Source organism: Nerophis lumbriciformis, linkage group LG08 (genome assembly GCF_033978685.3).
Source record: "Nerophis lumbriciformis linkage group LG08, RoL_Nlum_v2.1, whole genome shotgun sequence".
Taxonomy (NCBI): domain Eukaryota; kingdom Metazoa; phylum Chordata; class Actinopteri; order Syngnathiformes; family Syngnathidae; genus Nerophis; species Nerophis lumbriciformis.
Window position 1 is genome coordinate 36049984 of NC_084555.2, and position 25861 is coordinate 36075844.

Sequence of the window (25861 nt, forward strand, 5' to 3'; positions counted from 1 at the left end):
TGTAGCGGATTTTATAGACTAGGCTCAGTGCAAGTTGTTTTACTCTGTCCTCCACCCTGAGCCAGCCCACTTTGGAGAAGTGGGTAGGAGGGAGGTGTGATCTGGGGTGGAGGTCTAGAAGTAACCTGACTAGCTTGTCCTGGGATGTTTGGAGTCTAGATTTGAGGGTTTTGGAGGTGCTGGGGTACCAGGAGGTGCATGCATAATCGAAAAAGGGTTGAATGAGAGTTCCCGCTAGAATCTCTCATTCAACAGCTGCAGATTTTACAGTAAAAAAAATACTGGCAACTCAGTCGCCACAATTCTACTGTAAACAAAAAAAGTGGTACCGTTTTTCCATTGTTGTAATGGCTGTAAAAACAACAGAATTTTAAAGCCATAAAATAACAATGGTAGGGTTTTTTTTCTCGGTTTACAGTAATCCGGTGTAAAATTTGTAAGTTTTATGGCGAAAAAATGCACGATACCCGAGACAGAGGGGAAAACGCACTATCACGGGGAGGACGGTACCATAGCCACTCTCCAGTTACCTGAGGTAACAACTGGTTCAGCTGGTAGCAAGGGGGCTACAGAGGATAGACAGGTTTGGTGTGCCTCATCAGTCTTATAAATAAATAACGATAAATGGGTTATACTTGTATAGCGCTTTTCTACCTTCAAGGTACTCAAAGCGCTTTGACAGTATTTCCACATTCACCCATTCACACACACATTCACACACTGATGGCGGGAGCTGCCATGCAAGGCGCTAACCAGCAGCCATCAGGAGCAAGGGGTGAAGTGTCTTGCCCAAGGACACAACGGACGTGACTAGGATGGTAGAAAATGGGGATTGAACCCCAGTAACCAGCAACCCTCCGATTGCTGGCACGGCCACTCTACCAACTTCGCCACGCCGTCTTATTATGTAATCGTGATCAAACTAAAAATGCTGATGTCTGAGCGATCCTGGGTTGTTTTTCCCCACTCTGAAGGCTGTATGCTCCTGGTTTCTCAGGATAAGCTCGGGAACGGGGAGAGATCCCTCTAAGGTAGCGGAGATATAGAGTAGCTTGAGCAGATAAACTGTGAAACGAGAGCGAGCACAGAATTCAGAGCTGTCTGGATTATCCCGTTATGAAGGGTGCATTCCTGCGGAGTCTCATGGCTGAGGCCCGTAGCATATTCCACCAGCCAAATGTTTTCTTCTTTGGTGAACCCTAAACGCGCGATCGGTGGTAATTATACTATTACGTGCGCCATCCTCAAAGGCTTGTCAGGCCACAGTGCGAAAACATAACAAGACATGCAATTTGGCCATCAAACCATATGATCAAGGCAAGAGAGGGAAGTGGAATTGACAAATCAAAGGGAAGTGCTGCATTTCTACATTTGCCCAAGCGAGGTGCTTTCCAAGCACATTCCCACACATTAAACGCCACAATTGAGCAGACTAATTTAAATTGATACTTCAAAGGTTTGCCACTTTGGGTGTATTCCAGATACATTTAACGGGTTTACAATTTTCTATCTGAGACAAAATGCCTTCATATAAACTTAAATACAATTTCCATTTTAAGGCATAAAGAGATTATTTGTTAGTGAAGGAATAAATTGAGCATTTCAGATGATGCAAACCTGAAACAAGTGGGCCTCAAATGCAAATCACAAACAAAAGACAGAGAAATTATTTAAGACTGCAAAAGAGAGTTTGGATCAACTGATCAGTTCTGGAACCAAAAAGGGGAAACTTGATCATCTGGAAACACACTTATGCGGGTGCTATGCTTATCCACAGCAACAAGCTCAGCCCGTACTAGGCCCTGAACAGATAACAAAAACATGTTATGCTTATTATTTTAAATATAACCCACATATTTGATGTTCACACTTAACAGCTTACATGATTCAACTGTTTGCTTTGGCTGAGGTCCTTGCTATCCATTAACTTCTAGTTGGGGAGGGAGAGGGTCGTGGGATGTTTTCATAATGACTTTTTACTTCACCATAATCCAAAATTGGATCTAAATCCCCAGAGATTACAAACAGAGTCTACAGTTAACATGCAGACTGGGAGCCAAAATTCAGCCAGACAGCACGAGCATTTCTGGCCTGAAAATAAACCGCCTCTCAATGTCTAGCCAAGAGCTGTCCTCCAATTGAACAGTAAATCATCAATGACATTAAAGCCACATTGTCATTAGAAAAATAAAGAGAGCAGTTCATCTGAGGATCAGCAAGGTAGAGTTTGATTTGTGATGCAGCCTGACCCGCCTTCTCATGACCTACAAATGTGAAGGAACAACAAAGTCTCAAATCTAAAATGTTTTTTTTTTTTTTTTTTTTTTTTTTTTTTTTTTTTTTAAATCGGTCATACCTAGCTTCTCTACCTGACATTAAGAGTGTTACTAAAACGGCCTTCTTTCATCTCCGTAATATCGCTAAAATTCGTTCCATTTTGTCCACTAGCGACGCTGAGATCATTATTCATGCGTTTGATACGTCTCGTCTCGATTACTGTAACGTATTATTTTCGGGTCTCCCTATGTCTAGCATTAAAAGATTACAATTGGTACAAAATGCGGCTGCTAGACTTTTGACAAGAACAAGAAAGTTTGATCATATTACGCCTATACTGGCTCACCTGCACTGGCTTCCTGTGCACTTAAGATGCGACTTTAAGGTTTTACTACTTACGTATAAAATACTACACGGTCTAGCATATATTATATATATTGTACCATATCTCCCGGCAAGAAATCTGCGTTCAAAGAACTCTGGTTAGTGATTCCCAGAGCCCAAAAAAAGTCTGCGTGCTATAGAGCGTTTTCTATTCGGGCTCCAGTACTATGGAATGCCCTCCCGGTAACAGTTAGAGATGCTACCTCAGTAGAAGCATTTAAGTCCCATCTTAAAACTAATTTGTATACTCTAGCCTTTAAATAGTCCCCCTTTTTTAGACCAGTTGATCTGCCGTTTCTTTTCTTTTCTCCTCTGCTCCCCCTATCCCTTGTGGAGGGGGAGACACAGGTCCGATGGCCACGGATGAAGTGCTGGCTGTCCAGAGTCAGGACCCGGGGTGGACCGCTCGCCTGTGTATCGGTTGGGAACATCTCTGCGCTGCTGACCCGTCTCCGCTCGGGATGGTTTCCTGCTGGCCCCACTATGGACTGGACTCTTACTATTATGTTGGATCCACTATGGACTGTACTCTCACAATATTATGTTAGACCCACTCGACATCCATTGCATTCGGTCTCCCCTAGAGGGGGGGGGGGGGGGTTACCCACATATGCGGTCCTCTCCAAGGTTTCTCATAGTCATTCACATCGACGTCCCACTGGGGTGAGTTTTTCCTTGCCCTTATGTGGGCTCTGTACCGAGGATGTCGTTGTGGCTTGTGCAGCCCTTTGAGACACTTGTGATTTAGGGCTATATAAATAAACATTGATTGATTGATCATAAACACAATAACGGTGGTATTCTAACACGTGATACCAACAGTTACGTGTAACTACCTCCCGTGTCATGCCGTCCAGCCTGCTCTGATCTTGTATTGGTCCAAGAGTGCGCAGGTGTACCTATTGTGGGGAATGGTGAATCTATACACTCGTTATGATTTACTGATGGGTTAATTTGTATCAAAACTGTAAGATTCTTAAGGGAACACCTGTCACTGCCCAATTTACTGAGCTTCCGGATCCGTCAGCACATGCGCTGCATTTGCAACACACATGCGAAATACAGCAACTTGCTGCCGTGCTACTATTGTTTTACAATGTTGAGTTTTACAAAAATAACATATGTGCATTCAAAGCGCTTCAATAATGAAAACATTTTTTTGAAAAATGGAGTACTTCAATTATGAGCGTGAAAAGCAAGCTTATTGAGTTACAGCAATGTAACCACCAAGTATGTCACCCAGATTCAAAGTTAAGATAAAAAGCGTACCTTCAAATTTGACAAAAAAAAACATTCGAAAAATGCCTATATTTGGAAAAAAAGTAGGGAACGCAAGTGGCTAACTTTTGTCGCATGGCCTGATGGATCAGGCAGCGACAACACCTCCACAAAAGGAACCGATTTGTAGGCATACTCAGAAAAGGGTTGGAAAATGTAACCGTGGAGCAAAATTTACACCACAGCATATCTAATACATATTATCTAGACCAGTAGTTCTCCAACTTCACTCCCTAAGTACCACCATAATGACCAACAGTAAAATACATTAGTGCAGTAGGTCTAAGTATTCATTAAAAACAAGACGGAGGTTTTATTTAACACGTATATTTAATATTTTTGGCCACTGTAACATTACACAAGTCCTTCTCCAATAGTGGGGCGGGCCCGTCTGGGGGGGCGTGGTGCGATGCCAGGGAGGGTGCATGTGACCTCGAGAAACATGCTTTTTTTCCCGTACTAGAACATGACGAAGCGTATGTAGCACTTGGCTTCACTGTAACTACGGTGAGAAACGCGGAAAGGCCCGTGTGTTGTTTCCTTTAATGTTAATAAACTTACAATGTTATGCAGAGGTATAATTATAACAATTTTATAGACAAATTATATTATTTATTGTCACGGTGGAGAGTGGGAGGGCGCAAAATATTTTCTTCTACCTCAGGGGGGCGTAACAGAAAATAATTGAGAAGCACTGCATTACACACAGTTTGAACAGTAACACTGTGTTTGAATATAGGAACATTAATCATTGTACTTTAATCAAGTGACACTTTGGCGTATCACTTGATGGAGCTTGTGTACTGTGCCACAGTTTGAGAATCCCTGATCTAGACCAGGGTTTCTTAACCCATTGTTGGGTCGCGAGCACACAGAGCATAATGACGTGTATATTATCTTTATAATGACCGCATAAGAGTTATCTCAAAAGATGAACACCTATTGTGAGTCTCGACAAAACAGACACTTACCACAAACATCAATAAAGTTGTTGCAAAGTATCGAGCTTAGACAAAAGTGCATGGAAGGAGATGTACTTGATTGCAAACACTAAATGTTGGCAACTTTGTATCTATAAATAACATAATTAATTAAATAAAAATAGTAATAGTGGATTATTGGGATACATCGTATCCTTGGGTGTTAAAAACAACAACAATGTACACCTAACCAAAAACTGTGGCCACAAACCGGGATAAAAGCTGAACCGTTTCACACCTAATTCCTAGAGTAATCAATTACTAAAATATTTCATAACGCCCTAACCAGTTCGCTAATCTATTCTGGATCACGTGCCTACGGGTTACAAACCAGCTAACCAAATAAAACAGCATAGAAGATGGGGTCAGCAACAGAGACCAAAAACTGTCGTCATGTACAAGTGAGAGAAAGGCAGTTTGTGAGAGAAGGAGGAGGACTGCGTTTGTGATCGTGCTCCTTTTTAGACCTCGGAGGCAAGAACCGGCAGATTAGAAATCGTGCCATGTCAGGATTGGGAGCATGCTGGGCAACGCAGGGGGGCGCGGGAATACAGAGACGTGGGGCTGGGGGTTGGAGGGCATGATAATTGTGCTATATACATACACACACACACGCTCACTCACACTGGGTGGCTGATGGGTAAACAGGCTGGGCAGGGTGCTGGCAGGGGGAGGGCAGCCTGAGCCTGCTCTTGAATGCTGAACAGAGGATCAGGGACGCCACCGCTAGACTGTCAGGACCCCAAAATGCCACTGCTGTGACTCACTCAGCAATCAGATGCAAAAAGTCAGTGGAAGAATGTTGATTCACGTTGGTGGAAAAATTGTCATTTTGTAATCGATTTTCTGTCTGGATGTTTGTCTTGGGAGGTGCAACCCCCAGTTCATCACTACACAAGATTGTCATAGTGCTCTGTACAACAAGGAAGGTCTCGCTCGACTCTTCTGCAGGCCATGTCTGCAAAATCATGAGTATTTTTAAAAAACACATGATTTTTTTCTAGAAGTTACAGTTCACTGCCTACACGTAAACAGTTTATTGAACTGAAAAAATGTTTGTGGACAATGCATTTGTTTGGTTGTGTTAGGGATGTGCCGAACGATTAGCCACGGATCGGTATCGGACGATTTCTATGAAAAAGTATTTGACCGCCGTTCCTGATGAATGCTTTTCAATGCCAATCACAATCGCCGATCCCCTCTGGCTAATACAAGAGTATACACCAAACTTAAGTGTAAATGGAACCGTTTTGCATCACAAAGTAAGCAGCTATTAACATGAAATTAACAAGTAGATTAAGTAGACTATATAAAGAGAAGATAATATAACAACAACTGTATGAGTGTCTGGATTGTCACAGTCTGAACAGAACATGTAAGAAGACGCTGGATCGATCCATACATTTGTGGTGTGGATACCAGAGGCAGCATCAGTACATAATGGATACAAGAATAATCCGATAGTTGTACTTTCTTAATACTTTTGTTGTCGTTTTTGGCAATGTTTCTTTTTTTTTTTTTTTTTTTTTTTTTGTGTCCTGTCCAGCTTCTCAGGCAAATCATATAGTTGATGTAGATGCCCAAGATTTACTTTACAAAAGAGAAGTGTAGGATACTTCTCTTGTTGCCTTATTTGTATTTGACTTTATTAAATGTATTTATATTATCATTTAGTGCAGCCGGGCCGGAGCAGGAGGGGATAGAAAGAGAAAAAAAAGAAGACAGAGGGGGAAATTGTGGGGACAAGAGGGGGATTAGACAGAGAGACAAAAACAACAACAACAACAACAATAGAGCAACATCAGCAAATACGACATGTACAAATATGATGGTAAAAGTAATAGCAAATAAGCAGTTAGCGAAAAATAAAAAATAATACAGAAATGACAATGAGCATTATTACACTACAAATGGATCAATACAAATACCAATAGAAATAGCGCTATTGATAATGAACAATACCAATAATTTACCTTTATTATCAACAATACAGTTGTTTAAATGCAACAATACATATACGTAATGATAACTTGAGATACGAAAGAATGCAGAAATGGTAATGTTTCAAACTCAGGGAATAATTCATTAGACAAAGGAGGGCTTTAAGGGTATATAAACCAAAGGATTTAAATGAGTGATAGAAAGTAATTTTTGCTTTTGTTTAGTTATTGTGTATTATTTACTTTGTTTTGCTCACAGAATTATATGTAATAAAATAAAATAAGGAATTAGTTTAAATATTGTGTTGATATTGTTGAACTGTCTCTCAATAGCACTCACTATAAATAAATTGAAACATTTACAGTAATTATATGTAATTAGTATCGGTATTGGTAACGGCGGATCTCACTCATGAATGATCGGTATTGAAATCGGCAGCATAGATCCCTGATTGGAACATCTCTAGTTATGTTATGCTGTGATATGTTATAAGGTGCTTACCTGCACACAGTCATGCACAGGGTGCCACATGCAAAAGCCCCCAGCACACTGCTCATTAAGCTGACACTGTGGGCTGGTGAGATTGTGGGAAGAATACGCATTGCCAGGCGAGCTAGTAGAGTGAAGATCGGGTATCCAGGAGGATGGGCCACCTAAACATACAGACATGAGAGTGGGTAAGAGTTTAAAGGTCAGGTCAAAAATTAAGTATTGTCAACTAAAACTGTGTGTCAATTAATATGGGTATAGTCTTTGTCGAGTTCAAAGACGTTCAAGGCAGCTATTGCAACACTCTCTACATTCCCTCTGGCCCTACGATATGATACCAAAGGAGGTAGTGTGGTATATCATGTAGCTAAGCCTGTAGCTAGTATATAATTGATCCAGTACAGATTTGTGTCTGTCTTTTGTCCAATGTCAAACAGGGAAGGCTTCAGCACTTGGGGTAACGTGGTTCAGATGATAAAGCGGCTGGCCAGAAATTTGAGGGTTACTGGTTCGAATCCAGCTTACACCATTCTAGTCATTGCCGTTGTGTCCTTGGGAAAGAAACTTCACCCACCTTGCCTCCAGTGCCACCTACACTGGTAAATGTAGCTTTAGAGCCAATCCCAATCAACCCGCTCTACCTACTTTTTAGCCCTATCCCTAAATTTTGCACTTTCCCATGAGGGTAGTGGTGTCCCAATTACTCTTTGCTTATAGGGGTAGTGGGCATAACGAGGGGTATCACAAACATATGTATAATTTTGCATGGATTTCCTTTTCAAAGGGTTGTAATAATAACAGTGACTGTATGTTTGAACTGTTAACAAAAGATCATGTCAGTTTAATGTCTTTACTTTAAATACTTTAAAGTGGTGAATGATAAAAAAAATTAAATAATCTCAACCGTTAACTCCATTGCTGGCGGTATTCTGTCGAATTTGGCTGCTTCCTCGAAAAAAACTACCAGTAGCTGTAATAGTCTACATGCTTACTGGTCAGAAGATACAATGAAAGAAACACAATTTAAAATCACTACACTTACTTGTATAACAAGCAGCTGCTCTTCGTTTGAGGCAAATCTTAGGAAATATTTGAATTTGCGTGCATGCTCAGTAGCATTGGGGAGCAGATATTGGTAGGGAGCAGACATCGACAGAACACTGGGTTTATTTTTATGGTGAGAAGCATGTGCAAACATAACTACGTAGTCACTTATGTGCCCGAACCTAAACTATGCAGTGACATAGCAAGTGCTGTCCCAATTCCAAGGTAAGATTAAAAACCTCTACCCCTTGTTGCTTTATTTCCAGGGTGCAGTGGTAGGGAGTGAACATTGGCATTGGCCCTAAGTAGATAATGGGTTTCTCAATGTAAAGCGCTTTTGACACAGAAATGGTTGGATGGATCACATCGCAGACTTCTCCTCCTTACACTTTTTTACTTGTCTTTCTCTGGCCTCTTCCCAAGGACAGCGCAGCTCCAGAGAGCACACGGTACAACGTGATCTTCGCCCGCTCTAGCCCCAGCCCCCGAAACCACCACTGAGCTGCAAGTCATTCGCGTCTGGGGGATCTTGGCAATTAGCCGCTAAGTCTCCTTTGCCCTGATAAGGACTCAGTCATTAAAGATTCATTTCCTGGAGTTGATAACGTGAGTCGTGCTGGCAGAAAGAAGGGACATCGCTTCAAATGAAGACTGAGCTGAAAGGTGTATTAGGCACAGGTCAAGGTTTAAATATACTTCAAAACTGCATCACCAGGTTGAGGTGGGCTTGGGGATACGATGTTCAGCAATAATCGACAATGAGGAAGTCAGCTACGACATGAGGATGGAGGATAGCGGAGGTACAAAAGTCTGAGTGAAGAAAGGCAAGAAGAACTCTTGGGATTTATCTATAAAGGAAGGACAGCAGTCTTGGGCCCGGGGTGGCCTGCAAGGCCTTTGGGGAGGACTACGAGGCAGAGGGGCAGGCCACACGGACTGCAGCACTAACGCCAGGATTACTGGCATAGTGACACCGACACAGCCTCCCTAAAAGGATCACAGCGGCATAATAAACTTTATTAAATAATAAAACTTATTATAACTGTTAACCCGATTTAGTTCATTCTTTGCGGCTTACACACACACAAAAAAGAGGGGTGGATATAATAAGCCTCATACCGTACATAAGGCAAAGCCTACAAAAGCCATCGCCCTACTATTGACTTTAATTGGATTTGAAAAAGGGGTTGCAAATTATGGCATTCTCTACTTGCAACTTAGTAAAATAAATGTAAAGAAAAGAAGGGGGAAACCTGTGGACTGAAAGTGAATTAATCTGCTTTCTGCCCATGCTTAATTAAACTTCCTTAATGCTTCTAAGAGTTAATGAATGAAATGATTAAACAATAGAGCTAATACTTACCCCCAGCTCACAGGCAGTGGTGATCAACTCTCCTGTGAAAAAAGAATGGGGGAGGAAATTAATGTAAACCCAATAATTATTATTAAGACACAAGTCTGCTCCCAAAGTTTTCCCAAATCAAATACTTGCACTGGGGTTTTGCATTAATTTACCAGGATCAAAACCTGCAAATCTTCCCAGTGTGACATTTCCTAAGCGGCACGCTCATTCTCTTCAGCGCTTGCCTCTCCCTTGATGCCTCCCCTCCCGTTACCCAGCACGTACAAACACACACACACCATTAGACACCCTCTCCAATGCACTGTCACACTAAAACACACATATGCTGATCTGAGAATAATGCTTCCAGTCCCATCCTCCCTGTGCATGGGGGTCTTTCTTCTGCCACTCTCTGCCAGTGTCTCAGTGTCGCCTTCAGTCCGTCGGGCACAAACAGAAAAAGGCGACGCTGCTGACAGTTACAGAATGAGGTAAGCTGCAAAAATAAGAGGCGGCTGCACAATTTCTTGACAAGCTCTGTGTGAGGCACAACACAGAATGAAAAGAGTCCACCTCCTCCCCCTCCTTACCTCCTCAAAGTTATTTGAGCAAGCTTTAATGTAGCTGGGCACAAATGAGTTTGTGCCAGGATATACCCAGAGCATCTCAAATTATGCTGATTTCTCACCCAATGTTTATATCTCCCACTCATGAAAATTGAAATTTGGTTCAGATTACCAGACACTGATAAATGTTTGGGTTTAACACAGCACCCTCTGCTGGCACCAAAGAGAAAGTCCTGTATCTGCTCTACAGGCATCTTAGTGAGGTAAAAAAAAATAAAGGAATTGAAAATTATCAGCCAGGTTTCGAGGGGGCCCTTCTGCGGGTTCAGGTGACATTGCAAAATAGATTTTTACCAACTTTAAGATGCTTTGGTAGGTTTTTTTTACTACATAGAAATTCTGTAAAAATGCAAGAAAACTTACAAATGGTATTATTAGATGTTATAAAACTGAAAACCTCACTTTTTCATGACTGTACCACATCATTAAGAATGAATTGTTTTTGTTGAAGAAAATATATTTACCATATCAATATTAGCCATTCTAAAATGCACAACATTCATAGTATATTTTATTAGTTGAATGTTTTGTTTGGTTTGAGAAAATCTCTTCACTACATCACTGTAAGGCTATTTTGATAACAAATATTGTAATTGTAAAAACTCAAATATTGTGTTGAACTAGTGAGTCGTTTAGTAAAGTAATGGATGTAAGATTGCATTCCTGGTATCTGCTACAAATTTGTTCAATGAAGCGTTTTATTACATGTAATCTTAATAAACTCATACTGTAATAGCGGTTGGCGATATGAAGGAGGCAGAATGACTGTGTGCAAGTCAGCCTTTTATTGGTTTTCACAAAACTGTCACTGTATAGCTAAGAGGCAGGAGCGCGACACACACTCACGAGAACAGCTACTCGAACACTTCCTCGTTTCTTCTTCGCTCCCAGACCAGGTCGAACACTGTGGCAAGCCCATCGCTTTCCTCTGTAGCCCACCCCTAATTACAGTTCACTATACAATATTCACATGGCTACAATACTTAACAGTGCTTTTTAGGCAACTTGGCCATGCAGCACTAGGTCTAGTACAAGTTAGTGGGTTTAGTATTTGAAATCATGATTAAAATCCATCCATCCATCCATTTTCTACCGCTTATTCCCTTTGGGGTCGCGGGGGGCGCTGGAGCCTATCTCAGCTACAATCGGGCGGAAGGCGGGGTACACCCTGGACAAGTCGCCACCTCATCGCAGGGCCAACACAGATAGACAGACAACATTCACACTCACATTTACACACAAGGGCCAATTTAGTGTTGCCAATCAAAATCATGAGACATAATATTTACTGGTCATCAGGAATATAATCATGAAACAGGACTTGTGATTCAGCACCTGTGTTGCCACAAGACTCCTGCTTTTCCCTATCTACTGATTACATTCATCCTCTTTACCGCCTCACTAGTTAACCTATAGCAGCGTTTCCCTTTAATGTAACCAAACGTGGCGTACCGCCACGGTAAAATCAGAGGCGCCACAGCTTGAATTTTTTTATTTTTTTTTATTTACATGAATCCAAATTTAAGTACCGGTAATATAATGTATTGTAGCCTCCATAAGAAGTCACACAGAGTCTGATATGCTTTTTTTTTTTTTTACTTTTATTGCCAATCTCATGCTAAGAACCGGCCCAATTCTCAAGTTTCCGGACACACAACGACACTTCCTCATTCTCCACCAGTCAGCTTTGAGGCACAGACGGTGTATTTGGGTTAATGGGAAAAATAAACATCAAATAAAAACCACACAAATATAAAACATCACCACCAGCAGATCTCTACAGTATGAAAGTTAAAGTACCAATGATAGTCACACACACTAGATGTGGTGAAGTTACTCTCTGCGTTTGACCCGTCCCCTTGTTCCACCCCCTGGGAGGTGAGGGGAGCAGTGAGCTGCAGCGGTGGCCACGCTCGGGAATCATTTTGGTGATTTAACGCCCAATTCCAACCCTTGATATTGAATGGATAAATGTAGCCTGTTATTTGCACATTATTGACTAGTGATGCACCCAAAATTTGGCCGCGGTAAAAAGACTTTGACCACCGAAAACAACGCTGACGAAACTGAATGTTGTGATAAAGTAAACAATACACGGGATTGTCTGGAGCGTAGTCAGCATGTCTGCGATATGGATGTAATTTTAATATATGCCAGACATAAACGCAGTCAGTGATCTGCAAAATGTGCAATAGTGGCGGCTTTCAAGGAGAGAAAGTCCAACTAGAGCAGCAGCGCGAAGCAAGTGTGACGTCATGCTCGCTGCAGCTCGCTTTTCGTTGGGGGACATCAAAGGACAGAAATAGAGTCTCTAAACACGAGTACATTCTATAATAATACCGGAAAAATATGCTACATTTGTTGCTAGTCATTTTCAATAAAGAAACAAATCACAAAGGGTCTCTAGACACTTCTCAACAAAGTACATTGTACAAAAATCAGCAACAATAGAAAATAGAGCAAAACAATCTAATATAAACATATATGTAAATACTAATTAATAATAACAGATTTGTTATTAAATGTAGGTAAAATGTTTTGCCTTTTTAAAGAAAATCTTAGAACAAATTATGCAAATTATATGATGGTGTCTTGGTGACCACGCCCCCACCGCCACAGGTATCTTGGCAATCTAGGGGAAACCCTGTATACTATAACGCGGTCCAAAATCGACACTTTTTGAATCATTCAAAGCATTCACTCTTTGATTTTTCAACGCTTCACACGCACGCTAGCTTAGCCTATCTTTGTTAGCTCCGAAAACATAGCCACTCTGGCGCCGGCATAAACGCAAATATGGCTTCATGTAACAATTGCACACTTCTCTTAGAGAGGTTGTCCCTGCTTGAGGGACGTGTCCACATGTTAAAGCAGAATAATAAGGTACAGTAAGACAGCGTGGACATGCCAATTAGCGCAGGCTGCAATAGGCCGACAGCGTGGCCAGCGTACCAAGCAGCCGGCTGGCCACGCTGACAAGTCAGTTAGTGTACTGCACTCTCAGACTGTACTTGGCTATAAGCAGCCAGCTAACTACAGTGCATCGGAGAACGGCCGAGTTAGCTGTTTTATACGGAAATCTAAAAAAAGTACCACTTTGCCTAGAAAAATAGCGGAATTTCGCTATATAGCTGACATCTGGGTAGGGTTGTACTGGTAGACCGGAACTAATAAAGTACAAGGTACTAATTAATTAGAAAAGGTACTATACTGCATTTAAAAATACCGGGACTTTTTTTTTTATGCGCCCGATGGCAGGCCAAGGCCAATGTCGCGAGTCAACATCAACACACGCACAGACCACTTGCAAGCAGAAACAGTTTGGAGACAGAAGAGGGAGATTGGACATATTTTGGCTTTAAAACTAACTGGCACTATAAATCTGGCGCAACAAACGGTGCTTTAAAGCATAGCTTCCTTATTTTAGAAAAAGTATCGCAGTTTGCGGGAAGCGTTGCAGTGTTTGTCTGTTGTTTTCTTCTTCTACTTCTTAAGGGTTAACCGGTGTTGGCAGTTCATGAATTTTTGATATATCGCCCCCTACTTTGAGGCAGAGGTACTTGCTGCCTCATGGCCTGCCTTTTCCCCGTGGCAACAAGTACGCGCCACCTCGCACGCACACGCTCAATACACTTTGTGTGTAGCTGTGGAGGCACCACCTGTGTCTGCCTCACTTCTCGTCTGCCGCGTTATTTTAATCAGGAAACACGGAATTTCCGCGATTTTGATCATGAAAATTATCAAAAGATACAGGAACCACACCAAAATCACATAGAAAGCATAGACCAAAAGAAAAATATTAAAACTTATTTTACTTTATTACTTTGTTTTTAAACATCTCATGGTTAAGCCTTTTACCTTCCTGGTGGCAAGGTGAGGCACTGCCTCACTTGCCTCCCCTGACAGCACGTCACTGGTGCCTATTACATTTTAATATAAGTGTAGATAGAACATGTTAAAACAGAAAGTAAGCATATATTAACAGTAAATTAACAAATAGATTAATAATCCATCCATCTGCTACCTCTTGTCCCTCATAATTTCGATATAATAATAGAATGCGAAATGACACTATATGTTACTGCATATGTCAGCAGCTATTTAGTAGCTATGTAACACGTTTGCTTGCTTACTACTAAAAGAGAAGTGGTCTCGTATGTTCACTTTCTTATTTATTGACAACATTGTTCTTTGATTGCATTAAGAAACGTATGTCTAATATACCAAAAGTTTTTCTGTTAAACTAAAGCCAATAATGAAATTTTTTGTGTTCCCCTTTATTTTGAAAAGTTTTGAAAAGTATCAAAAAGTATCAAAATACATTTTGGTACATTATCAAAATACTGGTCTTGGGACAACCCTACATGTAGGATGCCTGACTATCCGAATGTCAACACAACTGTAGCCTCATTTACTGCATCAACAAAAAAGCATGAAACTATTTGATTGAACAGAAATTATTTCTGACTTTGAATTAGCGATTTTCCGAGCAGGGATGTATGCTGCCGATTCTGATCCATGAGTAAAATCAGCCAATACCAATACCATCCGATATACTGTAAATTTTAAAATGTATTTATGGTGAGTGCTATTGACATTTTAACAATACCAACACAACATTTAAACTAGTTCCTTATCCTCTTTCATCACATACAATTGTTTGAACAAAGCCAAATTAATAGTACATAATAACTAAACACATTCAAAAAGTATTATTGCTTATTGAAATCATTTTTGCTCTCAAAGTCCTCCTGTGTTCAGGGACGTATTAACGTGTTAATTTGTAAACATTAACAAAATCAGAAAGAGAAACTAATATCGATAATCACTGTAGTATTGATCATATAGTAATACATGTTTTCTTTCTTTCTTTCTCTTAGTTTATTTCGAACATGAACACACTTACAGTATAATATATCACACTCAATTTCATATCATTTCTTTTTACATCATGTCCGAAAAGGAGTAGGAAGAAGCAAAGCTTATTTAATCCTTCCCCTTTCCCACTTCAGAGCGTTTACAAATACATATGTTCATTTACTGTCTTCTATTTGTAACACAATTACATCAGTGAATGATTAATACAGCAGTTCTTGCAATATATAATTAAGTCACTCATGATAAACATACTGAGATGAAGAATATCCCATTTTCAATAAGGTTGAAAGTAGGGCTGCAACAACTAATCGATTAAATCGATTAAAGTCGATTATAAAAATAGTTGGCGATTAATTTAGTCATCGATTCGTTGGATCTATGCTATGCGCATGCGCAGAGGCAATTTATTTATTTTATTTTTTATTTTTATTTTTTATAAACCTTTATTTATAAACTGCAACATGTACAAACAGCTGAGAAACAATAATCAAAATAAGTATGGTGCCAGTATGCTGGGGTTTTTTTTCAATAAAATACTGGAAAGGATAGAAATGTAGTTTGTCTCTTTTATCCGATTATTAATCGAAGTAGTAATCGACAGATTAATCGATTATTAAATTAATCGTTAGTTGCAGCCCTAGTTGAAAGTATTTCTCATAATTCTTCTTCTTTGTACTTTGTAAGCACTATTAATTTGAACAACCTCTTACACTGGATCATATCAGTACATTGTTTAACTTATTTACTTAATCCATTCCATAGTTTAATTCCACATACTGATACGCTAAAGGTTTTTAGTGTTGTACTAGTATACTACCCTTGGTGTGGACACAACCGATTTATGGATGATCCACGCTTTTACGTGTCGTGTACAGACTGTGACAATGCTGACACACCAACAGTTATATTATCCTCTCTCCAGACTCTTATTTATCTACTTGTTTATTTTTTGTAAATAGCTGCTTACATTCTGCTATAACGTGATGCCATCTACACTTTTTAAACTTTACTAAGCACTTATTTCTATGTGTCGTTTAAATCTATCTTAGCGATTAGCTTAGATATTAGCATGCCTGCTCCTGCTTGCTCTCAGTGCAAAACATGTTGTCTTAAAGCTTGATAATGATACTTGATAGGGCTGGGCGATATGGACGAAAAAGTATATCTCGATATATTTTTACTTAAACTCAATAGTCGATATATATCTCGATATATATTCCTGTGAAGGTATACATAAAAAGATATTCATTTTTGAGCGAGATTCACTGAAATTGAAGTGAATGGCAACTGTACTGTAAACAGTCAGTGGCACTTTTATTAACCCACTTAGTCAAGATGGGTATTAACAGCATAGAAAATAAACTGTTTAAGTAGCACTGAATTAAATAAAAGAAATAAAATACAATAATATTATTTCTACGTGAAATAAATAACATAGCTGTCCAAATAATACAAAATGTATCAAACTCAGATAAAAAATAAATTTGTAGGCAGGCACTTTTTAACTCCCAGTCGACGATGTATTGGACTGTCACACACGTACGGTTCTGGTCAGCGCCAAGTAAGTGACTTGACTTAATTGTGCGGATATGATATTCCTCACTTCGTCATACACTTTTGGCAGCATTTCTCGTGCGAAATATGCCCGGCTTGGCAACTGGAGAACAGTTTTGATTTGGGCTTACATGGTAAACAACTCAAATGAATGTTTTATCCAGACACATACATTTGTCCAAATGTGGCCAAGTAGACGCATTGTGGATTTTTTGGATGTCGTCTAAATCGCTAAAAGAAAAATCTAAGGAAGAGAATCCTTCTGCCATCTTCCACTAGTTTTTTTAAATATATAAATCACCCTCTTCAAAATTCCCTCATCTCTTCTATGACTCTCTCGTCGTCATTTGGGATGTGCGTTTCTGTTGTGATTTCCCTTCCTGGTTCCATGACCCGCCCTATCTTGCCTCTGATTGGCCTGTCCCTAATGTTTTGCTCTAATTTTAACCAATCGTGACTCATCATAGTAAACAACCAACCAATCATGGATTTTCTTATACGTGCAAGCACGTCTTGGAAGGAGGAAGGGGAGGGGTTTAGTAACCCTTGGAGTTTTGAGAGGGAGTGGGAAGTGAGGGAGAACAAGAAACACAACAAATAAGCGGTGTTTAGTCATTTTACCGTGAAATAAATTATATCGATATTACGATATTTTCTTAATTCATATCTTGTTTAAAAATATATCGATATATCTTACAAACTCGATATATCGCCTAGCCCTAATATTTGATGTTAATACTTAAGATACTAAGAAGTGCAGTTTATTTGCCACAATAGAGGTGATAATTATTAACTTAGGTGAGTGGCTCCACACAGTTTGTGGAAATTCACAATTAGCTGCTAGCCCGTCAGCCGGGGGACTAAAAATTATAATATAATATTAGCCAGAGGTGATCAGCAATAATAGGCATTAATCGACAATGGCAATCAAAGTTTTTCAAGAACATCGTCCGATACTGATGAGTGGCCCATCGATTTGCACATCCCTACTTTTAATTTAGCAAGCTATATAGTGAGTGTCTGCTTTCTTAAATTCCCAAAAAAGAGATATTTAACAGGACCACTGCGACACTGAACGCCTCACATATTTTGCAACCTTGCCTCTACAGTGATTTAGTGCCTACATTTCCCCAAACTCTTATCAGTCTAATGGACCATGAAGTCAGAACTCCTCCACCTGCGCGGCTTAAACACTTTCACAGCTCCATTTCACCTGGCATCAGCCGCCAGCAACTTGCCTCATCACTCTTTCCCGTCCTTCGCTGGCTTCTCGTTTCCCCTTCCAGTGGTGGCACACTTTTACACCATTCAACACAAAAAATCTAACTAAGTGAACTAAAGCATCTCGCAGTGAGTCAGTTCTGCAGCCCTACTCGACTAAAAAGGGAAGATATGGACTCGACGGGAGAGCGGCAAAGGGAGCCAAGAGTCTTTGTGATAGTGGAGCATGGGCACCCACACCGGTCTTCCCATAATCCGCACCATTTCCACACTCCACATTCCGAGACAACAGTGTGCCCGCGGGCCTGTGCTCAAACTTCTCCAGGGCACATCACACCTAAAGAGATTAGGACACGGAGACGGAGACCTGGGGAATTCAGCTGGCACTATCAGAGCAGGCATCCTTCACCATCCCTAAACACTGTGGAGAAGGGGCTGGCCATTTTTTCAAAGCACCCAACCCCCCTTCCATTTTACCATCCTCATTCACAAGAGCAAGCAGACTACTCGGTGCTCACTCCTCATCGTTCCACATTCATATCTGGCTCTGCTTTTCATACGCTTGCAATGTGCAAATGTGCGTTTCTTTCTGCAAATTGTACACCCGAATGTTGCAGAGCAAACAAACAGAGTTTTCATTTGCTCAAGTGCATATTTAGAAGTCTGTAACCTGGCTATCTCAACAAAACACTCCCTGTAAATGTGCAAGGTAGTCTTTCACAAATGGCATTACAGAGAATGCTTGGACACACGTGGGCCAACAACATGTGAAAGATAAAAGTTCTACATAAAGAACTGCAAATGCTACGTTTATATAAGTACACATTTTTATTAAATAAAACAAATCTTGTAATTCACAGTAGAGGGTCAATAATATTCTCACTTACAAAACAGATTAATCAGGTTTTAGTAATTTCTTTTCTTGGTGGCATACTGGCATTAAAGTAATTTTTTTGCCGGGCTAGCTTATGTTACTATGAGTTGTCTATAAGAACATATAGTATTGTTTTTTGTGTAAGTGTTCATCACAAATACTCATTATATTCTGTAATTGGCTGGAGACCAGTCCAGGGTGTAACCCCCCTCTCGCCCGAAGTCAGCTGGGATAGGCTCCAGCTTTTTCGTGACCTATAAGTGGTAGATGGATGAATACTAAGTTCTGGAGCTGTCTTCAAATAGGCGATGATTCGATGATTTAATTCGGAAGAGTCTGATTCAATTATTAACAACGCAGTCGAATTGTCTGATATTAAACCCCTCTCACCCTCGTAGGAAGTTGAGTTCATAATTGTAAAGCAGGTGTGTGAGAAGAATGAATTGATTTGATTTATATTTTAGTAAAAGACTATTTAACTAATAGTGTTGGCAGGATGTTTTTACAAACCCCGTTTCCATATGAATTGGGAAACTATGGTAGATGTGAATATAAACGGAATACAATGATTTGCAAATCCTTTTCAACCCATATTCAATTGAATGCACTACAAAGACAAGATATTTGATGTTCAAACTCATAAACCTTATTTTTTTTGCAAATAATAATTAACTTAGAATTTCATGGCTGCAACACGTGCCAAAGGAGTTGGGAAAGGGCATGTTCACCACTGTGTTACATGGCCTTTCCTTTTAACAACACTCAGTAAACGTTTGGGAACTGAGGAGACACATTTTTTAAGCTTCTCAGGTGGAATTATTTCCCATTCTTGCTTGATGTACAGCTTAAGTTGTTCAACAGTCCGAGGGTCTCCGTTGTGGTATTTTAGGCTTCATAATGCGCCACACATTTTCAATGGGAGACAGGTCTGGACCACAGGCAGGCCAGTCTAGTACCCGCACTCTTTTACTATGAAGCCACGTTGATGTAATACGTGACTTGGCATTGTCTTGCTGAAATAAGCAGGGGCGTCCATGGTAACGTTGCTTGGATGGCAACATATGTTGCTCCAAAACCTGTATGTACCTTTCAGCATTAATGGCGCCTTCACAGATGTGTAAGTTACCCATGTCTTGGGCACTAATACACCCGCATACCATCACAGATGCTGGCTTTTCAACTTTGCGCCTATAACAATCGGGATGGTTCTTTTCCTCTTTGGTCCGGAGGACACGACGTCCACAGTTTCCAAAAACAATTTGAAATGTGGACTCGTCAGATCACAGAACACTTTTCCACTTTGTATCAGTCCATCTTAGATGAGCTCAGGCCCAGCAAAGCCGACGGCGTTTCTGGGTGGTGTTGATAAACGGTTTTCGCCTTGCATAGGAGAGTTTTAACTTGCACTTACAGATGTAGCGACCAACTGTAGTTACTGACAGTGGGTTTCTGAAGTGTTCCTGAGCCCATGTGGTGATATCCTTTACACACTGATGTCGCTTGTTGATGCAGTACAGCCTGAGGGATCGAAGGTCACGGGCTTAGCTGCTCACGTGCAGTGATTTCTCCAGATTCTCTGAACCCTTTGATGATATTACAGACCGTAGATGGTGAAATCCCTAAATTCCTTGCAATAGCTGGTTGAGAAAGGTTTTTCTTAAACTGTTAAACAATTAGCTCACGCATTTGTTGACAAAGTGGTGACCCTCGCCCCATCCTTGTTTGTGAATGAATGAGCATTTCATGGAATCTACTTTTATACCCAATAATGGCACCCACCTGTTCCCAATTTGCCTGTTCACCTGTGAGATGTTCCAAATAAGTGTTTGATGAGCATTCCTCAACTTTATCAGTATTTATGGCCACCATTCCCAACTTCTTTGTCACGTGTTGCTGGCATCAAATTCTAAAGTTAATGATTATTTGCAAAAAAAAAAAGTTTTATCAGTTTGAACATCAAATATGTTGTCTTTGTAGCATATTCAACTGAATATGGGTTGAAAATTGTTTGTAAATCATTGTATCCGTTTATATTTACATCTAACACAATTTCCCAACTCATATGGAAACGGGGTTTGTACATGAGGCACGTGATGTTGGCTCATCAAGACATGCTGCTGTCAGACACGAAGCACCCGACGCCATCGAGCGCCTCTTGCCGGCCGAAATCCACGACCAGCCCGCTAGAAATTGGACACCGTGCCTCGCTCTGGAAGTGTAGCGCTTCTTTCGCAAAGTTAATGACCTTTTCACTGGTTTGCATGCAGAAATTTTGATATGAATTTTACTTACTCTATTTAATCAGGTGTGATCAAGTGCCATGCAGAGCCGAGAACCTCACTGATTGTGGTTTCCAGTACACCACAGTTTAGCCTTTTTTTGAGGTGGAAAAGTCTCAAATGACATCTTTGTTTTGTTCACTTAAATGAAAGACTGAATGAATTTGTATGAATTAACTTTATGGAATTCACTGTTCAAGAAATGTTAGAGCACATAAAGCACATTACTGAATATTTGACTATGAAAATCCTCAGTCGAAGACAGCCCAACCATATTGAATAGAAATTGCTCGTTACCCCAAGGAAAAAGTCTGGCGTTCAGGCTGTCTCGTACACACGTACATGCAGGGAGCACGTGCACACATACAAAAGCAATCCGAGAGAAGCAACTAACAATTTGCAGTCATGTTGTTGTTACAATATGTTATACGTTCAACGATTGCCAATATTGGTACCTAAACTTGGCCAAATCGCTATCATTAGCTGACAACCAAGATGACTAATTTACGTGGGGCATAGTTTATGTGCTCAAAGACGAAAGAGCAGGGGAACTGCATGTCTTTTTTAAATTTTGCCTATAGGTTCACAATCTTTATGAAAGACAAGAACACACGTGTATTTTTGTGGGGGTGGGCGGTGGGTTAAGATGATAAAAAAATGCTTGGAAGATGCGGCTAACGGGAGTCACCAATGTAGCCTTAAAAGCCCTGTGAAACCAATTCAAAACCCTCCATCAAAGTTTTATATACACACTGCAAGTAAATACAGTATATAGTGTAACAGACACGTTCATAACAATATGTAATATGTACAATATTTACCATATTGTGGTCATTTTAAGCATTACAGCATTGATTTCCCTTTCCACAGCAGCGTACTTTCGACTTCCGGAAACAAAGGCGAGTGTGTTCCAATCATGCCAACTTGATAATAGAAGACGAAGATAGCTTTTTTGGTCAAATGAGGATTTACAACCTTATCTTCAATCATCATCATCATGGGCGGTCACTCGAACGAGTAAGACGATCCTCCTGGTAGGAGTGTATCCCTTTATGGAGGATGCCTGTGTGTGACTTTGTTTAACGTGGGGAGACTGGTGCACAGACAGTCACCACACGATCCTTGACAGAATGGGGTCAGGGTCCAGTGGCATGGAGTCCAAGACAACGGGGGACCCTTTTCTGCTGCAGCCTTCTTCCGCCATTGCAGCCTTTGTGGTAGTTCTTAAATCTACCGTCTTCCGCCTGCTCTGCCGTTGAGGTCTTCACCGTATCCCTGGCTAGGGGGCAGTCAGGTACTAGGCCTTTGCCAAGGGCCACCTGGGGTAACAGTAGTAAAGGGGTTAACCTCCTAGTGCCCCAAAACCCCATAGAGGAGCCTCCACTGCCGGATGTACTTTAACGTCATGCCCAGGACACTTATCTTTATCTTCAATATACGTAGGACGAACTACTGCTTATACAAGCCAGCACAAAGAGAGGGTAAAACATCGGAGCAGGCGAAAGCAGAGAGAGGCGTAAATATGTAAATGTGGAACTTGAAGCCAAGCTATGCTGACAGAAATAGAATTCTTACCTAAAACAAACTAAAAACTTCCCCGGCAAGCTGGACCAAATGGATAACTGTCCATTAAGTAAGTCATATTTATCATGATACATGCAGTACATACACTGTCGAGCTAGCTGTGCACAAACAAAACATGAAATGTAGGATAATACTTTACAGGTACTGTAATATATGATCATGGTTTTGAGTCAATACAGATTGGTGTCGTATCGCATTGTGTTGTGAATTACAAACTCAAAAGGAATTTATCTGTTGACGTAGTAGCTAGCTTATGTCTTTCCGTAGCTGGCTTACGGGTAATGCCTTAGCATGCCGTTGTAAGGCGACTGTATTACTATGCTAGAAAAATTGTTTCTTAGTGTTCTCTCTTCAATATCAATGTTTTTACAGCTTGGTTATTATACAGGTTACGAAACGTAAATTAAGTATTGTTGGCGGTTTTTAGATGCATATTTAAAGTAATTTAGAGGCAGAATGGATTGCTCCCATTAGCTGCATTGCTAGCTCCCCAGAACTGGCCGTTAGAATGAAAAAAAAGAAGAAAAAAAAGCTTGTGTTTTCTTGTCTCTCATAAGGATTGTGAATGATAGGCAAAATTATGAAAAAAAAGTGCAGTTCCCCTTAATAGGGATCTATGCTCTTTTTCCTTTTTTCAGACTTCTAAATGCTGGGGACGGCATGGCTCAGTTGATAGAGCAGACGTGCCAGCAACCTGAGGGTTCCTGGTTCGATCCCACGTCTGTTGTGTCCTTGAGCAAGACACTTCACCCTTGCTCCTGATGCGCCGTGGTTAGGGTCTTGCATTGCAGTTCCCGCCATCAGTGTGTGAATGGGTGAATGTGGTAATAGTGTCAAAGCATTTTGAGTACCTTGAAGGTAGAAAAGCGCTATACAAGTATAACCCATTTACAATGTTGGATACTCATGTCACTTATGATACTCATACAATGGCAATGACATACATGCTGGCTTTTTGTATGCTGCTCTGTATCGACCTGAGAGTGGGCAGTTGTACTTCCGGCCAATCTGCATATTGTTAATGAAGTTTTTTATGAAGGTTTTTTTTGGACCATAATTGGAAAAAAAAAAGTGCTGTGTTTATCTTGAAGATATATATTTAACAATGTAAATTTTCAAAACAAAAATTCTGATATTTTTGGAAAGAGCTGGGCGAGGAGGGTTTCATTTGCAATCTGGGAACACCTTCACCCACAAACCAATTGCAGACAGACTCAGAAAATGTGTTATAAATGTGAAATGTGAAAAGCATATCCATTACCGGTACATGTTATCTAAACAAGTGGTTCTCAAACTTTTTTCACCAAGTACCACTTCAGAAAACACTTGGTTCTCCAAGTACCACCATAATGACCAACATTAAAATACAGTAGCATTGTAGGCCTAAATATTCATTAAAAACAAGCCCGAGTATATTTCATATTTTTGGCCACTGTAACATTACACTCAGTTTGAACAGTAACACTTGTGGAATATTTAATTAAGTGATTATTTGGCGTACCGCGCGATGGATCCTGCGTACCACTTACACAGTTTGAGAATCACTGATCAAAACCACAAGGAAGTTAAATGTTGAATCATCATTTGTGATTATCTTTAAACTACTAAAAAAGAGAAAAAATACACAGTTCAAGTTAAAACTTAAAAAGGTGTGGTATGTCTCATATACACAGTTGCACTAAAAGTGAACAACCCCAAATATAAATTACATTTATTTTGAAAATATACAAACTTTTAATTGAATACAAAACAAATTGTCCATCTCCAGGGAATGTTTTTCACAACATTAGATAGTTTGAGCTTTTTAATTATTTGTGTTTACTTCTTTAATGGGTCCAGCAACCCCGACGACCCTATAAGGGACAAGCGGTAGAAAATGGATGGATGTTCAATGCACACTACACAATTCGAAAATTAATTTAAAACTACTAATTATTATTTGAATTATTATGTTGTAAAAAAATGAATTACGTTGTTTTATTATATTGTTGTGAACATATTTCAGGAGTGATGTGATGATGATGATAAACCTGTCAAACATTGATGAATATCATCAGCAGAGCTTTATTACAATAGACACAGTTAAATACTTGGATTCTTGTCACAACACCAGTTTATAAACAATAGAACCGTAATTGAAGTGTCTAACAATGACATTGGACTGTATTTATTGCACACGCACGTTTCTGATGACGCTCGGTCAAGATAAAGATGCTGAACGGTTGGCTAAAATACCTCTCTGTAATAACATGTTGTTTAAAATACCTCTCTGTAATAACACGTTGTTTAAAATACTTCTCTGTAATAACATTTTGTTTAAAATACCTCTCTGTAATAACATGTTGTTTCCCTGACAGCTAATCATTGCAGCTGAGAACCAGCATAGTGAACAAGACTCAACATGATTGGCTGCCCCACAACACAACAAACCCACGTGACCTAAAACCAGGAAGTTAGCTCCCTGGCTAGCACTAGCATGTACTGTAACTATGAGCACCATGACCAACCTGAATCTCCACCGGGGACTGTCCTCTGGACACAGGGAACATAGAGAGCAAGGACACAGGCGACAGTAGCACCAGTCAATATCCAGCTAGTCTTCTGCTCCGAAGCCATTGTGAGTATGGAGAAAACGGAGGCTAACGCGAGACAACCAGCGCCATCATACCGCTTGCTCCGGAGAAGCTATGTTTGGTGATTTCCATGCCGGAATAAATTAAAGATAAGTGACTTGACCGAGTTACTTGAAATTAGTGTCGCATTGTTTCTGAAGTGGGACAATTTTCGGGCAAAATCCATACACAATATTAAAAGGTTTAACCGCGTTCATAAATTAAATCCTATCTTTTCCGGGGAAGCGTCCGCGCCAGTTGGCAAATCTCGCGAGACTATCTCGCGTTTTTTTATTTTCTTTATTTAAACAGTCAATTATATACAAATAAGAGCGTTAGAATGTAGTCAAATACATTACTCAGCATAAATTAAATGCTGGAGGTCTGCAAAATAAAGTGAATAGGTTTTTGTTTTAGTTCATTACAAAAGGTGCATTTTATCATTAAATCTTTTTAGAGAAAAACAGTAAAGCACATTTTAGATTTAAAAATTACATT

At 40.1% G+C, this 25861-nt stretch overlaps 1 protein-coding gene across 2 annotated transcripts in view; it reads right to left on the reverse strand.

Annotated features, from left to right (window-relative positions):
• tmem260 (transmembrane protein 260) overlaps positions 1-25616 on the reverse strand; it is a 66097-nt gene extending 40481 nt beyond the window's left edge. Inside the window, exons 1-3 of one of the 2 annotated variants that reach the window (XM_061968805.2) lie at positions 25259-25616; positions 9757-9788; positions 7362-7513 (exon numbers count right to left, since the gene is read on the reverse strand). In XM_061968805.2, coding sequence (XP_061824789.1) covers positions 7362-7513; positions 9757-9788; positions 25259-25367 — 293 coding nt within the window. In that variant the 5' untranslated portion in view covers positions 25368-25616. Of the gene's footprint in view, positions 1-7361; positions 7514-9756; positions 9789-9908; positions 10255-25258 lie in introns of those variants that run through there. The other variant, XM_061968806.2, reaches the window with a different exon arrangement.
• Between the last annotated feature and the right edge of the window lie 245 nt (positions 25617-25861).